Source organism: Cupressus sempervirens, chromosome 5, assembly GCF_028749045.1.
Source record: "Cupressus sempervirens isolate cs-2001-9-10 chromosome 5, ASM2874904v1, whole genome shotgun sequence".
NCBI classification, from domain to species: Eukaryota; Viridiplantae; Streptophyta; class Pinopsida; order Cupressales; family Cupressaceae; genus Cupressus; species Cupressus sempervirens.
In genome coordinates, this window is record NC_143122.1 from 374,358,600 (window position 1) to 374,374,051 (window position 15,452).

At 40.2% G+C, this 15,452-nt stretch overlaps 1 protein-coding gene across 9 annotated transcripts in view; it reads right to left on the reverse strand.

The window, feature by feature from the left end:
- LOC149556311 (tyrosine decarboxylase 2-like) overlaps nt 1-15,452 on the reverse strand; it is a 178,777-nt gene that overhangs the window by 95,331 nt on the left and 67,994 nt on the right. For 8 of the 9 annotated variants that reach the window (XM_089830550.1, XM_089830551.1, XM_089830555.1 and 5 more), the window contains one exon: nt 7,748-7,912. The exons of the other annotated variant lie outside the window; for it this stretch is intronic. In XM_089830550.1, the coding sequence (XP_089686676.1) occupies nt 7,748-7,912 (165 nt within the window). The remainder of the gene's footprint in view (nt 1-7,747; nt 7,913-15,452) is intronic. 9 annotated transcript variants of the gene reach the window in all.

Sequence of the window (15,452 nt, forward strand, 5' to 3'; positions counted from 1 at the left end):
CTACACATGCATCTTTGTTGTTTACCGTACTGGGTAAAGAAATCAACGCATAGACAATAGATATGAATAGCAAAACTTCTTATTTTATTCGCATATGCCAAAAACATTACATTATGCTTCCATGATAAGATGAATACAATGCTTCCCGAAAGGGTTATAAATACTTTTCGAAGAACTTTCCCGAAGGGGTCCGTCGGCCACATACAACATGTCGCTACATAACAAAAACCTTTCCGAAGGGACCTGTCGGCTGATACACAATTTCCTTTCCGAAGGGACCCGTCAGCTGATACACAATTTCTACCGACGACATCATCCCCCCCAAAAGAAAAATCATCTCCTGACGACTATTACAAAATCTCCGAGACAAATCAACAACCAAAATACATTGACTGACTAACTGGTCTTCAACACTGTCACCTTAGCCAATCTGACATCTGACCCTGATAGCCACCTATGCCGCTTTCTGCCTTCCAATTCCGAGTACACTGAACCAAGTGTCGCTGTATTGCCTTCAACTGGATGATCAACTCCTCTCGAGATCTTCCTGCATCCACTAAGACAGCTTCATGGCCAACACCTACTCCAAGTTTAACACCCCTCTCAAAATGCTTGTTCCATAGATCTTTCCACCTCTGGCACACTATGCCTGCAGCAGCTCTAGGTTTCATCAACTGGTCACACTTCCCACGATTGATATCCGCAATGACTAGGGGTCCAAGGGGCAACGCCCCCGGCGGGGTCGAGGGGCAGTGCCCCTCGTCGCCAAAACAAAATTAGCACATGCAAAAGCCGTACGCCCAAACCATGAGATTCGTAAACCAAGTCTTGCGTGAGAAATTTGTATAGAAATTGCAAGTTACAGGCCTTCCCAAATCCATACGCCGAAGAAAAAATGTGTAGGATAAATTGCAAACCCCTGGTAATGTTCCTACAATCCGTATAGGAACTATCAAATGCGTACGGTAGTAAGGGTACATGTTTCACACAATCCGCATTAAGCCATCCAAAAACCGCACCCCAATCTTCAGAATCTGTGATCTTGCAATCCAAATCCGTACACAGGATATGCTTGAAAAATCCATACAATCACCTCGCATTCCCAACTGCAACTTTCGTACGCTGCTTTCCTTAAAAAATCCGTACAGGAAAATGGCTTTTCTCAAAATCTGTACAGCACATGTAGGAATTCGTACCAATCCAAACCCCCAAAAAATCTGTACGGTCATTATGCTAAAAATCCGTACCATAACTTTTTGTTGAAAATCCGTACTGAGATACCGTACAGCAATTGTCATAAAGTCCGTACGGTGCATGGTTAAAATAGCTGAAAATCCGTACATTGATGGTGTTAAAATCCATATGGTGCTCCAGTAAGCAACCTTAAAAAACTGTACTCCAACTCCAGAAGCTTAAAAACGTACACCATCTTTAAATAAAATCCGTACACTACTTCCAAAACCGTACAGTGAGCAGGTTGTAAATCCGTACTTAAAAATCTGTACAGTGTTTTTTTACATTTTTTTTTTTCACTTTTTTTTTCTTTTCACTTTTTTTTTTTTTTTTTTTTCTGAACAATTATGTACAATATTTACATATATACAGTACTTACAATCTTCTCTCAGTTGTTCGTCCATGAAGGTGCATTATCATGGTAGACATTCAACTTCGACCTCTTCATTGCGTCGGCAACTTCCTTTCCGTCTAGCATCCATAGTTTTATTGCTCTGTTATCACCCACTTCCCGAAGCTGATACAGTCCGACCCATTTCATTTGAAACTTGCCTGGGTTGATCTCGTTCCATCCGTCATACCTCAATGCCCACTGTCCTGGTTGGAACTTGCTCAATTTTAAGTGTCTATCGTGCCATGGTTTGCACCTATTCTGTGTTCCCTCTGTGGCCCCCTGTGCCTGCAATCGTCGCTCATCAAATTTATTTAAGGTACACGATCTCTCCATAATCCGGTTTTCCATATCGCCCAGTTTTTTCCCGAAGCTCCGTACCATGGACTCCATCAGCTACCCCTTCTGTCTGTCAATAACACATTCACACTATACTGCTACAACTTTTATTGAACCCTTCCGCTTTGTTTCCTATGCAGACCGTATGATGTGTCCTCCTTGCTACTGACACCTTTCTACTATATCTGTGGTTCAACGTAATACTGTCTTCGTGGGCGGTCGTACAGTGGAATCTTTCCTTCTAGGTTCGTACTGTATGTTCCTTCCTTCAGCTTCAATCATACTTGCATTTCCTTCTTCCGCTTCTCTGTGTTGCTTCGAACATTCATTTCCTCCTTCGGCTTCTCCATGTTCCTTCGGACATTCATTTCCTCCGTCGGCTTCTCTTTGTTCCTTCGGACATTCATTTCCTTCTTCGGCTTCTCTGTGTTCTTTCGGACATTCATTTCCTTCTTTGGCTTCTTTGTGTTCCTTCGGACATTCATTTCCTTCTTTTTTACCTTCATCGATCCTTAACATATTACAACTCGGAAAGAGTTCGTAGTCCTCTATCTGCCGGTGGTAAAGACCGTTCACTGAATCCAGATCGTCGTCTGTCAATCCTCCTTCCAACCAGAGGACTCCCTCCTGATCTGGTTCCATATTGTGCCTCCTTTCATCCTCTTCTTCGAAATCTGACGATAGAGCTTCTTCCCCGACCATTTGAGTGTGTAGATCGATGACGTACCTCCGCCCTTTGCTTTCAAGTGATAAAGTATTTTTCTTCCAATCGTGCTTCGCCTTGGCTTGTATCAGCCACCCCCGGCCCAGAATGGCATCATATCCTCTTCGCTTCAGTGGGATCACGACAAAGTCCAACAGGAACGGTTGTGTTCCAATCGTCACTGGTTGCGCTGTGAGTACTCCCAATGGCTTGATTCCATGTTGATCGGCTGTTAACAACTGGAAGGTAGGTGGCCACAATGTCGACTGTCCCAACTTTTTCCAGGTATCCTCTAGCAGCACATTGACACCAGACCCTCCGTCCATGATCGTGTACGTTAGCACAGTTCCAAGAATGCCCATTTCAACAACCGCTGGATAGCGTCCGAATGAAAGAGCTAACAGCATCAAATCTTCTGCACTTGCGCCACTTTCCTTCTCCTTTTTGTCCGTTGTACTTGCTCCACTTTCCTGCTTCCTTCCATGTTCTTCTGGTAGTTGAGCAGCGGGAACGATGTTTGTGAGTATCGATCGGAGCTGAGGCATAGTGAGCAACAGATCATTTATCCTGACAGGTATCTCGGCTTGCAATATTTGCCGTACAATATTCTGTTCTGCGCAGTTTTGTACAGAGGTACTCGACGTGTCCTTCAGGTGTGCCATTTCTATCTGCGTTGCTCTTTGGATCTCTGCCCGTGCTTTCTCTAGTCTCTTCTTTTCCTCCGTCGGATCGGGGTATAGCTTTGCTTGCTTCCGAGTGATTGCCAGAACTTCTTCCTCGTCCATCCCGACGATAATCAAGTTTACTCCGGACTTCGGGCACTTAGCATCGTCATGATCGCCCGGTCCACACCATCGACATAGCAACTTCGGTGTGTTCGCCATTGTGCACTCTCGAGCAAAGTGACCCCACAGATTGCATGCACGGCATTGAACAATTGGCCGACCATTCGCATCATACTGAATTCGACTCCTTCCGCCATTATTGTTGTTGCCGCTATTGTTGTTATTTTGCCCTCTGCTATTATTCCTGTACCCACCCGAAGTGGCACCATCAATGTTTGCATTTCCATTCCCTCCTGATGCGGAAGCTTCTTGTGTCAGGAACACTTGCTGCGGTGTTCTTGTTTTCAAATTGAAAGGGCATTCCTTTACCGAGTGTCCCATAATCTGGCAAATCTCACAAAATTGATCTTTCAGCCAGGATCCCTTCGTATGGCCTTCTTTCTTGCACTCCGTGCACCATAGGTCATTGCCCTTAGTCTCTTTGTTCATGTTCTTGAACTCCATCATTCGAATCATGTCCTTCTAGAGGGCACGGACCTTCTTGTTGCTTACCTCGTCATCGCTGCTATCTTCCCCTAAAGATGCATCGTCATCTGAATCGGACGAGCTGTTCTTCTTCTTCTTCTTTGTCTTCTGGTCACGTTCGAGGTTCATTGCCCAATTGTACGCTTCAATGTATGTCGATGGTGGCACGATCTTCATCTTTTTCCGCAGCTTCGGGTGAAGGCCTTCAATGAACCATCTTTTCTAGAGCCCATCTGCTGGCTTATTCTCCATTTTACTGATTAAGTCCTTCAACCTCCTAGCGAAGACCCGTACTGTTTCATTCTTCTTTTGCTTGGTATTGAATATCTCCACTACAATTTCATTATCGTCGCACGGAAGTTGAAATTCTGTGATGAACTCCTTAATGTTATCCCAACTGTTTAACTTTTGTGGATCAGTATCAGTAAACCAATCAATCGCAACACCCCATAGGGTAGCAGGAAATTGTCGAATCCATTCATTTGTATCTGTTATGCCATTTGCCCTACAGATCGTTTCACATGTTTTACAATGTCGAATGGGATCAGCTGCTTCATCACCATCAAATTTAAGCAACTTTTCTTTCGGACCTGCCATTATCACTGTATGTTGAGGGTTTTGTTGTGTACCTGCGCTGTTTTGCACTCCCGCGCTGTTTTGAGCTCCTGCGCTGTTCTGAGCTCCCGCGCTGTTTTGAACACCCGCGTTGTTCTGCACACCTGCACTGTTATGGACACCCACGCTGTTTTGGACACCCGCGCTATTCTGCACACCCGCGCTGTTTCCAACACCTACCCTATTCTGGACACCCGCGCTATTTCAGACACCAGCGTTGTTCTGCACACCCGCGTTGTTTCCAACACCCATGCTGTTCTAGACACCCGTGCTATTTCCAACACCCGCGTTGTTCTCGACTTCCGTGCTATTTGGTAAAGAAGAGATTTCGTCAACCGAAGTTGTTCGTTCCGGAAGTATATCTCGAACGAAGAGGTCACTCCATGCTCGTGCTCCTTCAGCACTCCGAGCCGTGCGAGTCGATCTCCTTCTCTCAGGATTCTCTTCCCGTGGCGTATGCAGGTTCAGGAAATCGTCCCTCGCTCCTTCCACCAAATCAAGCCGTTGTCGAGTCTCCTTCAACAATCCTTCCGCACTCTTGTTTCCGTCAGCAATCTTCTGAAATCTCCTTCGACGCTCTGTTTGCTGAGCCAGAATTAAATTTTCCTGCGCAACGCGTATGTCACCTTTTTCCTTCAGCTTAGTCTTATCTTTGTTCAACTGATTCAGCATTTAATTCATATCCGCCTACCTACGTACCAGGTCCATCGAGCAATGGCGCCAAATGTTTACCGTAAAGGGTAAAGAAATCAACGCACAAACAATAGATATGAATAGCAGAACTTCTTATTTTATTCGCATATGCCAAAGATATTACATTATGCTTCCATGATAAGATGAATACAATGCTTTCCGAAGGGGTTATAAATACTTTCCAAAGAACTTTCCCAAAGGGGTCCGTCGGCCACATACAACATGTCGCTAAATAACAAAAACCTTTCCGAAAGGACCCGTCAGCTGATACACAATTTCCTTTACGAAGGGACCCATCAACTGATACACAATTTCCTTTCCAAAGGGAACCGTCGGCTGATACACAATTTCCTTTCCGAAGGGACCCGTCGGCTAATACACAATTTCTACCGACAACATTTGCTTCTCTAACAATGCCCACAATGGATGTGTGGTTTTGGATTGACTATAATATAAGTTTGGAACATGAATGTATTTAAATGTGCTAGAATCTGTGGAGGGTTGAGGATGGGTGCAACAAGGTGGCATAGTATTTAGTCTTGTACTTGCTGTAATAGTTGACTAAACCCTTTGATGCACATTTATTGAACATTCTATATAAGTTTTTGGACATTGTTCTTATGTTGCAATGCACATTTTTCTCTTATTAATTACTTGCAGGAGAACCTTTCTCAATGATCTGTCCTGACTCCCAACTCAAAATCATTACTAATCCATTTTTTTTCCGTTGCTGTCTATGATCGCTTCATTGACCAGTCGATCTGCTGATTTGTTTGTAGATCTTCTCTGATAGTATATGGAAATGTGTTCACGCTCTTTGAGATGGTTGACAATCTGTCATATTATCAGTTCTACTTTCCAATTTCAGATGATTTCATTGTTTGGGAAGCTCGTATTGACTAAACTGAATTAGATTGAAGTCACCTGTTTGTAGCCTGGTGATCTGCACTGATTTGGCTAATTTCATACCCATTTTTAAAGCACAAAGCTCGGCCATTTAGCTAGCTAAAACATATATTAATAATTGTTTACATTAGTTATATTGTTCCTTCGACAAATTAGTATTTGTGTTATCCCACTTTAGTTGATTGAATTAATTTTGAATAGTTGCTGATGGTTGGAATTCCTTGGCAAACATTGGTAAGTTAATATATTTGTTATGTAGCTAAAGAAAAGGGACCATGTCATTGGAAAATCATTCCCTCTGCCATTTTCATCGAAGAGTGTTGAAATATTGAATGAATTAAAAAAGACTGTTATATCTTCTGAATTAACAACTCATTTGAATCAATCATGCATGTATATACCAGTTTACTGTGCTTTAGTAAATTAGTAACTGTATGTCCACAGAACAAGTGAACAGCCATATTGTTTGCTTGTTTTAAGTTGCCAATTAACCAACTTGATAATTTTACCAGGCCATGTAGGCCGAGGTATCGTTTGGAAGCCCCACCAAATTCAGTTTCATCCAAACAATCAGTTAGGGTCCTATGGGATTTGGGAAGTAAAAAAGATTGAGACTGAAGGGTATCGCCGAGCTCAAGCTATTGCTAAATCCTCAAGATTGGGAGAAAGAAATTTCTCTTCAGTCTCTAATGATGCTATAGAGTTCCCCATTTCTTTCATCATATTGAACTGAAGTTTATATGGGTCGTTATGCATTTTAACCATGTTCCAAAGTCTACAAATCATGGATAGTTCTTGAGAGCTAAGACTCACAATTGATGACAAGATTATAGATGATTGCCAAATGGAGATACTCATATTAAAATGCTAATTGTGGGAAGAAGGTAAGAAAAATCAATTTCATTTTGATGTTCAAGATTTAAGTCTAAGGATGATATAATTTTTAGAGTATCAGGCTATACTCATATTTACTACCCTTGGATATGTGGAGAAGAAATAAGAAATGTGCAGCAATTTAATTTCAAAGGGACTTTTGGGCACTTTCAATTTATGGTTCTTCCCTTTCCCTTAATAGAACACTTCACTTCTTTTCAATCACTTATGCATCATGATAACACGTATGGTCAAAATAATCGTTGTAGAAATAAAATATGGTTCAACAAAAAAGTTAAGTGTTAACATTTTACAACAATATTAATGTTTATCAAATAAATTGACCTAGAAAATCATGTTTTGAACAATCATATCAAAAAGTGTAGGTATTGAACTTTATTGAGGTTAAACATTAACTTTGGAGAAAACAAACATTCCTAATATTTTATCATCAATATTTCGATGTACAGTATCTCATAGAAAGAAAGGAAATACTTTTGTTACATAAGAATGTTCTGTTGTGTTTTTAACAATTACATTGAAAAGCAGATATGATAGTCATTAAGAAAGACTTAAAAAATGAAATAACGATGGAAGCTTACACATACACCACATGTCAATTGCTCTGTTATTTACAAAAGTTTTCTACACATTAACAAACTAGTTAAAATTTACAATCCTCACCTTTACCCAAAGAGCAGAACAATCGAAATTTGTAAGAAGCCACTTGTGACAATTCATATTAAAAGAATCTGCTGCATCAACGCCATCAAGATAGTGTTGGTATTCAGGACAAATACAGGCACTACCAGCATATGCAGCATCAACATGGAACCACATGCCATTATCCTGTTGCACAAATAAACCAAGAATAATACTTAATTTGGATACCTAAGACCCTGTATATATAAAATTGATCATTTGTTGTTTACAAAGGAGACAAGAAATGAAATTAAGTAAAAAGAACTCAATTTAAACAATAAAAAAATAATAGTAAAAGTAAAGATATGTGCCATTTCCAACTACGAGTAATAAGGAGACATTTAACCTGTTAATTAAATTCTTGTAGACTAACGGGGTGGTGAAAGTGAGATAACTTAATAATTTAATTTACGTTCCTCCAAAATGTAGCATTATAAAGGTTTGTTTTCCTAAAATAAGGACAAAAAGTGTTATTAAGATTGAAGTCCAAAAGCAATGTTATTTACAAGACTTTCTCGACCCTTCCTTATAAAAAAAGTTTTTGAGGGAAAAAGGAGAACAAAATAATAGTTCCCTCTAGTGCCTATATAAGGAGGAGTTAAGCATTGAAGAGGATTACCAATTTCAAATTATTTGTTAAGATTATAGCTACAGTCAGATTGATTTAATCTTAAGATACTATATATATATATATATATATATATATATATATATATATTATAATATACTACATATATATAATATTATAAATATATATTATATTATAATATACTACATATATATAATATTATAAATATATATAATATTATATTATATATAAAATATATTATATATAATATTGTGATTTATATTGTTAATATATATTAACTAATAATGATTAATCATAGAGACATGTCTCATGATGATACAGAGATGTACTTTGGTTCCTAGTGCTTATCATCAGTTATGGGACAGTTTGATGCCTCAAGATGAGAGTTGTGATGGGCATGACATGGTGATAGGTTCTGCAGTTGACAGCTTGATAATATGTGACTTAGAGCAGGAGTTTGGGAGTGATGCTTCAGTGGGTGTTGTTATTGATTCTACTCTTTTGGCTATGACATCTCCTAACTTAGCTAGTGATCAGTCACAGTGGGTTGTATCACTTGTTCATGTAGTGCATGGGAGTTATGGTTATGAGATAGTGGCCGGTGATTTGCAGAGTTGTGTTGACTGCAGGAGTTGTACAGTGTGTGGATTCTCCATACTTGGTACAGTTTCATTCGAGAGCGTTCACCATTGTTGCAGAGTTGGATTGTACATTCCGTATAGGCCAGTGGGATGCGTTGATGGTATTTATTGTGTTGGTAGTTTGATTTGTCCACTTTACTTGGGTTCTGATGTTCTAAGAGTTTGTGTCTCATGGGTTTTTGACTGTGGTAGTGGTGATTTTGGAGTTTGGTTGAGCTATAATTGTCAGTTTGATTACGGATTCCTCTTGGTCATATTGCAGAGGATATTGCAAGAGCCTGTGTTAATTGGTAGTAGTATAGTTCATGACTACATTTGGGATCCAGTTGGATTGATTGGTTTATTGTTCAGCCATTGCTTGAGGACAAGCAATGTTTGGGAGGGGAGGACTTGTCATGTCCCCTTTTCAAATAATTAAAAAATAATAATCTTTGCTAAGGCAGGCAGGCCCAAGAGAGTGAAGTTTCAGAAAAAGGGGGTTAATCTTTGGAAACCGTTGGACTAATAAATGAAAATTATTATTAAAATATGTTTCATTAACCTCTCTTGGACGTGAGTTACAGTTATGCCCTCTTTTAAGGGGTTTGGAGGCATTTTGGGAGGATTCCAGAACTTGATTTTTGCTCATTCTTTGTTATTCTTCAGAGGCTGCCAAACCTGTGGAGAAGGAGACCCAAGAACGGGAGTTTGCAGGTTTCCAGGGAGACCCAAGAACGGGAGTTTGCAGGTTTCCAAGAAGGCTAAGGACGGGAGTTTGAAGCCATTCCATGTACATGCTCATACAGAGTTTGCCTTTGTGCTGAACAGTGCAGATTTGTGGGTTTTCGGGTGTGTTTTTTGTATGAGTTTGGTGTTTACAGTTGAGTATTTCATATCAGTTTGGGTTGCTGCTGTATTTCAGATTTTAAGGTGTTAAAATAGAGCTGAATATATGTATTGGGACGTGATTAAACTTCTGAGATAGATTATTAGTGTTTTTGTGGTGTTTCCGGGCATTTTTGTGTTAATTTCGGGAGCCCGATGAGCATACTTTTTGTCCTACATTTGTGAACTGTTGTGTAAAGGCTATACGGATCTGGAAATGTCATTTTGTAGGTTGTTATGCTGCTGAAATTTCTGTAAAAATGTCCATTTTCAGATTTATTAATAATTTGTGAAGTTGTGAAGCTTTTGGCACTATTTTCAGCATACCCGATTTGGGGTTTCTTGAGAAATTTGGTGGATCTTTGTGATATTAGTTGTTTGATCTTAAAGATCTGATTAGAGGTTGGAAATATAATACAAAATCAGAAAAGGGACATTTCAGATAACCCTAAATGTAAGGAGCGAGAAGACATTATTTTGGGCAGTACCTCTGCCACATTATCAAGTACTCCTAAATATCCCTTCAAAATTCAGTAAATTCTTCGTGGACTATTAACAGTGGGGCAACCCTCAATTTCACTAATGAAGATTTGTACACTAGAAAAGGCCTCAAGATGGAGGAATTTGAAGAATTTCACATAATGATTGTTGATGGATTAACTCTAACTTACATGAAGAAACATTTTGAACTAAGCATCTTTTGAGAAACCACAAAGTAAATAATGAATTCTAGGTTGTTGGCAGAGAAGATAACAATATAGTTTTGGGAGTCCAATGTTTACATTTCCCTTGAGAAATTCACACAGAAACTTTAGAAAATAGAACTGAATTTTTTTGCCGAAGTGAAAAAGAAAGTTCTCCATGGGATGTCAAACTAAGCACCTAGAATTGTTTGTACAAAAAGGATGGGAAAGATATTGTTGGCTAAAAAAATTGTAAGTCGCTTTCTAAAACTTACAAAATTGTGACTTTAATGAGATTTCTCTCTCCTCTCAGCAATAGGGGAGGCCCCCTTCTTACCATAGGTGGCTCCAATAGAAACTTAACTAAAAATTACAAAAAGGGCGATTCTCTTAATCAATACCTCTTTTCTTCAAGAATGACTTGCATGCAACTATGGCTTCAAACTTAACATAAAGATTCTATTGCTACAATAATACCAGTTGCTTTGGGGTTGATGTAAGAACAACACCAAAGACAGAAATTTACTTATATATTTTTGTGAAACAAATATAGGTACCCAAAGTCTCTTGGGCTTGTCTCGAATGACGACTCAATCAGAATAACCAATAAGGCACAAAGTCCCTTACTGGATACTCTCAAATTTAGTAAAAACACTCACAACTGAAGTCTAGGGTCTTCAACTCTAAGTAATTACACCCACTACTAACCATAAAATTTTGTCCTCCTACAAAACAAAGCCTTCAAAACTTCAAATTGACTCCAAAAGTATAATGCCCCTTCCTCAAACAATGTCTCATAATAAATCATTATTATTATATTAAATATACAAATGATCAAGTTAAATAAATAAATAAACAAATATATATAACATATTATTAATGATATAATGTGATGGTTCCAACCTCCTCTGGTAAACGAATCAATCAGATAATGGTGTGTATGCCCTACAAGGGGATGTCGTACGGATGGTGTACGGTGCAGGTATGAGGAAATGACACACAGGAGTCCGTACAAAGGTTACAGAGATCGTATGGTAAGTATCACTAAGCCGTACAATAGGAATTGGATGGCCCGAACAATGAAATTAACTAGGCCGTACGGTGAGGGATTGCTATGCCATATGGAGGAGATTTGCCAGGCCATACGTGAGAGAGGAGCAGCCGTATGGTGGAATTAGATGCCATACGGGAACAAGGAGACAGGTCAAAGTACTATGCCGACTGTACAAGGAAGTAAGCAGCCATACGGTGATGTTCGAAGACCGTACGGATGAATTGGAGGCCGTACAATAGTAAGTCGTACAGTGGCAAGAAGGGCAGAAGCCGTACAATGATTTGGAAGGATGGAGGACATATGGTCAAGGTATGAGCAATACAGAAATGTCAAGAAGCCACATAGATAGGTATCAAAATCCAAACAGAATACGCTCTTGTTCATACACAAACACAATAGATCCTGATAAAAAAAAACCACACAATAATAGAGATTTGAATGTGAGTGATAATTGCCAAAAGATGGTGCTCCGATTTGCCAAATCCGAGCGAAGAGATACATGCAACAAGGGAATAGGGTGAGGGTTGGATCCCACCGAAACCGCATGAGCCAAATAGGGAAGATCTTTCACTTCCGAAATGACGAACAATCCCGAACTCCAACAGGAATTTGCAGTACAGAGAAAATATAATCCAAAGCATACCTACAGACTTCCTACAAGCCGTGCTTAAATACTTGTCGGGAAAACCCTTCCGAGGGTGATGCAATCTTCGAAAACAAAATAAAAATGGGTCCGAGATAAATTAAATCAATCGGCCTGTTACAAAGTTTAATTTATTATTTATTTTATAATGAGAACATTATAGTCCTCCCGTCCCAAAGTTTGCTTGTCCTCAAGCAAATGCAATGCCGGATGCTAGAGAACGTGCTCGCCTTCCCACGTTGCTTCATCCAATGGTAGGTGTCGCCGGCATACCAAGTATTCCTTTACAGTGAGGTTCTGTAGGGTCTTTTCACGTACTTTGAAGATCTCGGCCGGTTCCAAAATGAGCTTTCCTTCTTCATTGAGTGGCGGAAGGTCGGTAGCAACTGTGACATTTTGTCCTATGGCTTTCTTCAGACAGGAAACATGGAAGACATTATGAATGCAGCTTCCCTCCACGAGTTCCAGTTCATATGCTACTTCACCAATACAAAACCATGCGATAGGGGCCATAAAATCATAGCTTCAATTTTTCCTTTCCAAATCCCTTTAATGAAGATTGTCGGTATGGCTGGAGCAAAAGATAGACCAGATCCCCCACTTCGAAACTCCTCCCTATTCAGTGTCTGTCGGCGTACATCTTCTGTTGATTTTGTGCGCGCTATAGGTTTTCTTTCAAGCACCTCAATATGTCTTGTCCCTCCTGAAGCTAGTCCCTCGCCCTTGGTGCGCAGCTGTCACCCAGAATTGTGTCAATGAAAGAGAGGGGTCTGTACCCGTACAGATCTTTCAATGGTGCCATCTCGATAGACATGTGATACATGGTATTGTAGCAATATTCCCCCAGATGGATCCATTTTACCCATGCTTGTTGTTGTGCCGAGACATAGTTTTGAAGGTAGCCCTTGAGCCATTTGTTCACAATCTCGGTTGGATTGTCCGTCTGCGGGTGGTAACTCATGTTTGGTGATAATTTTGTCCCTACCATCCGAAAAAAAATTGTCCAAAATATACTGACAAATCGTCCATTGAGATCACTGACAATGTTTCGAGGTAATCCGTGTAGACAAAAGACTTCTCTAAAAAACAGATCGGCAACTTGTGCAGCCTGAAGCTCCAAGGGGATGGCGAAGAAATGTGCATACTTTATCAATCTGTCAACCACCACGAAGATACAATCCTTTCCGTTCACCTTGGGAAGACCTGTTATGAAGTCCATTGATATATTTTTCCACTTATATTTGGGAATTGGCAAAGGTTGTAGCAACCTAGCAGGAAGAGTATGTTCGGACTTGTTCTATTGGCAGACCGTACATTCTCTTACATACTGCAACATGTCCCCTTTAAGTCCTTTCCATGAAAACCTCTTCCAAAGACTTCTGTAAGTTTTGAGGAAACCTAGGTGTCCAGCCAGAGGTGAGTCGTGTACTTCCTTCAAAATCTTCTACTTCAATTTGGATTTTGGTACTAGGTATATCCAGTCTTTATAGTAGATGATGTCATCCACCACTCTGTACTGATCATCATGGGTGTGACCATCCATTATTTCATAGGCAAATGTATTTTTGGAATATTCCACTAACAGATGTGCCTTCCAGTCGGCTGAAATCTGGTCTAATGAGCAGATGGTGGGTTTTCTGGACAAGGCATCTGCAACTATATTATTCTTCCCTTTCACATATTCAATGTCAAAATCAAAAGATTGAACTTTGCTTACCCATTTTTGTTGTCGTTCATTCAAGTCCCGTTGCTCCAAAAAATATCTCAAACTGTTGTGATCCGTACGGATGACAAACTTGGCACCTACCAAATACTGCTGGAACTTGTTTAGGGCATGTACAATGGCCAACATTTCTTTGTCATAGATGGAATATAGGCGTTCTGCAGGTATAAATTTCCTGCTCTCATAGGCAATGGGTTGTCTATCTCGCATCAGTACTGCTCCAATGCCTTCCCCAGACACGTCGCACTCCAAAATGAATGGTCAAGTGAAGTCAAGTAATGCCAACACGGGACAAGTGCTCATGGCCTCTTTCAGCTTATCAAAGGTGAGTTGTGCCTTTTCATTCCACTGGAATGACCCCTTTGTCAAATCTGTTAAAGGTGCGCTGAGTTGAGAGAATCCTTTAACGAACCTCCTGTAGTAACTGCACAGTCCGAAGAATCCTCGCAAATCCGTGAGTGATTTTGGGGGAGGCCAGTCAAGGATAGCTTGAATCTTCTCCTGATGCACTTGAACTCCATATTTACTGACAACATGCCCCAAGTATAGTATTTCTGTCATACCAAATTCACATTTGGACTGCTTGGCGAACAGGGATTGTTCCTCCATGATACTTAGAACTTCATCCAGATGCTTCAAGTGCTCCTCCCATGTCCTGCTATAAATAAGATCATCAAAGAATACCAATAAATACTTATGCAATTGCTTGTTGAAGATGTGGTTCATGCATGATTGAAATGTAGCAGGTGCATTGGTCAATCTAAATGGCATTACCAGAAACTCATAATGTTCGTAGTGACAATGGAAAGCCATTTTTTCCACATCTTCTTCCCTCATGCGGATCTAATGGTATCCGGAACAGCGATCTATTTTTGAAAAATAGACTGCGCCATGCAGTTCATCCAACAACTCATCTATCTTTGGAAATCTATCTTTGGAATGGGATATCTATTCTTTATTGTTTTTTTGTTCAACGCGCGGTAGTCCACACACATGCGCATCGTCCCGTCCTTTTTGACCAACACCACAGATGATGCAAATGGGTTAGAACTAGGACAGATCCATCCTTTCTCTAGTAATTCTTGAATCGCCCTTTCGATCTCATCTTTAAATTTCTTGGGGTGGCGGTACAGTGTGGTTATGACTGGCTTTGCTCCTGATTCCAACTCAATAGTGTGTTCAGACCCCCAATGTGGTGGTATGCCAAGAGGAATATCCATGAAAACTTTATCGTGTCCACTTAGAATATCCTAAAGCTCATCATCTTGTGGAGGTGTTTGACACCCCTTTATGGGTTCCGAAGAGATAAAACAATCCGCAACCCACGCCACTTCATCGTGTCGAAAGATTACCTCCATCCGATGCGCAGAAACTTCCTTTGGACCCTCATTTGCCATTCCTCGGAGGACAACCTTCTTTCCGTCAACCACAAAAGTGAAGTCCATCCATTTGAAACTCCGAGTGTATTTGTCAAGCATCTCCATCCACTA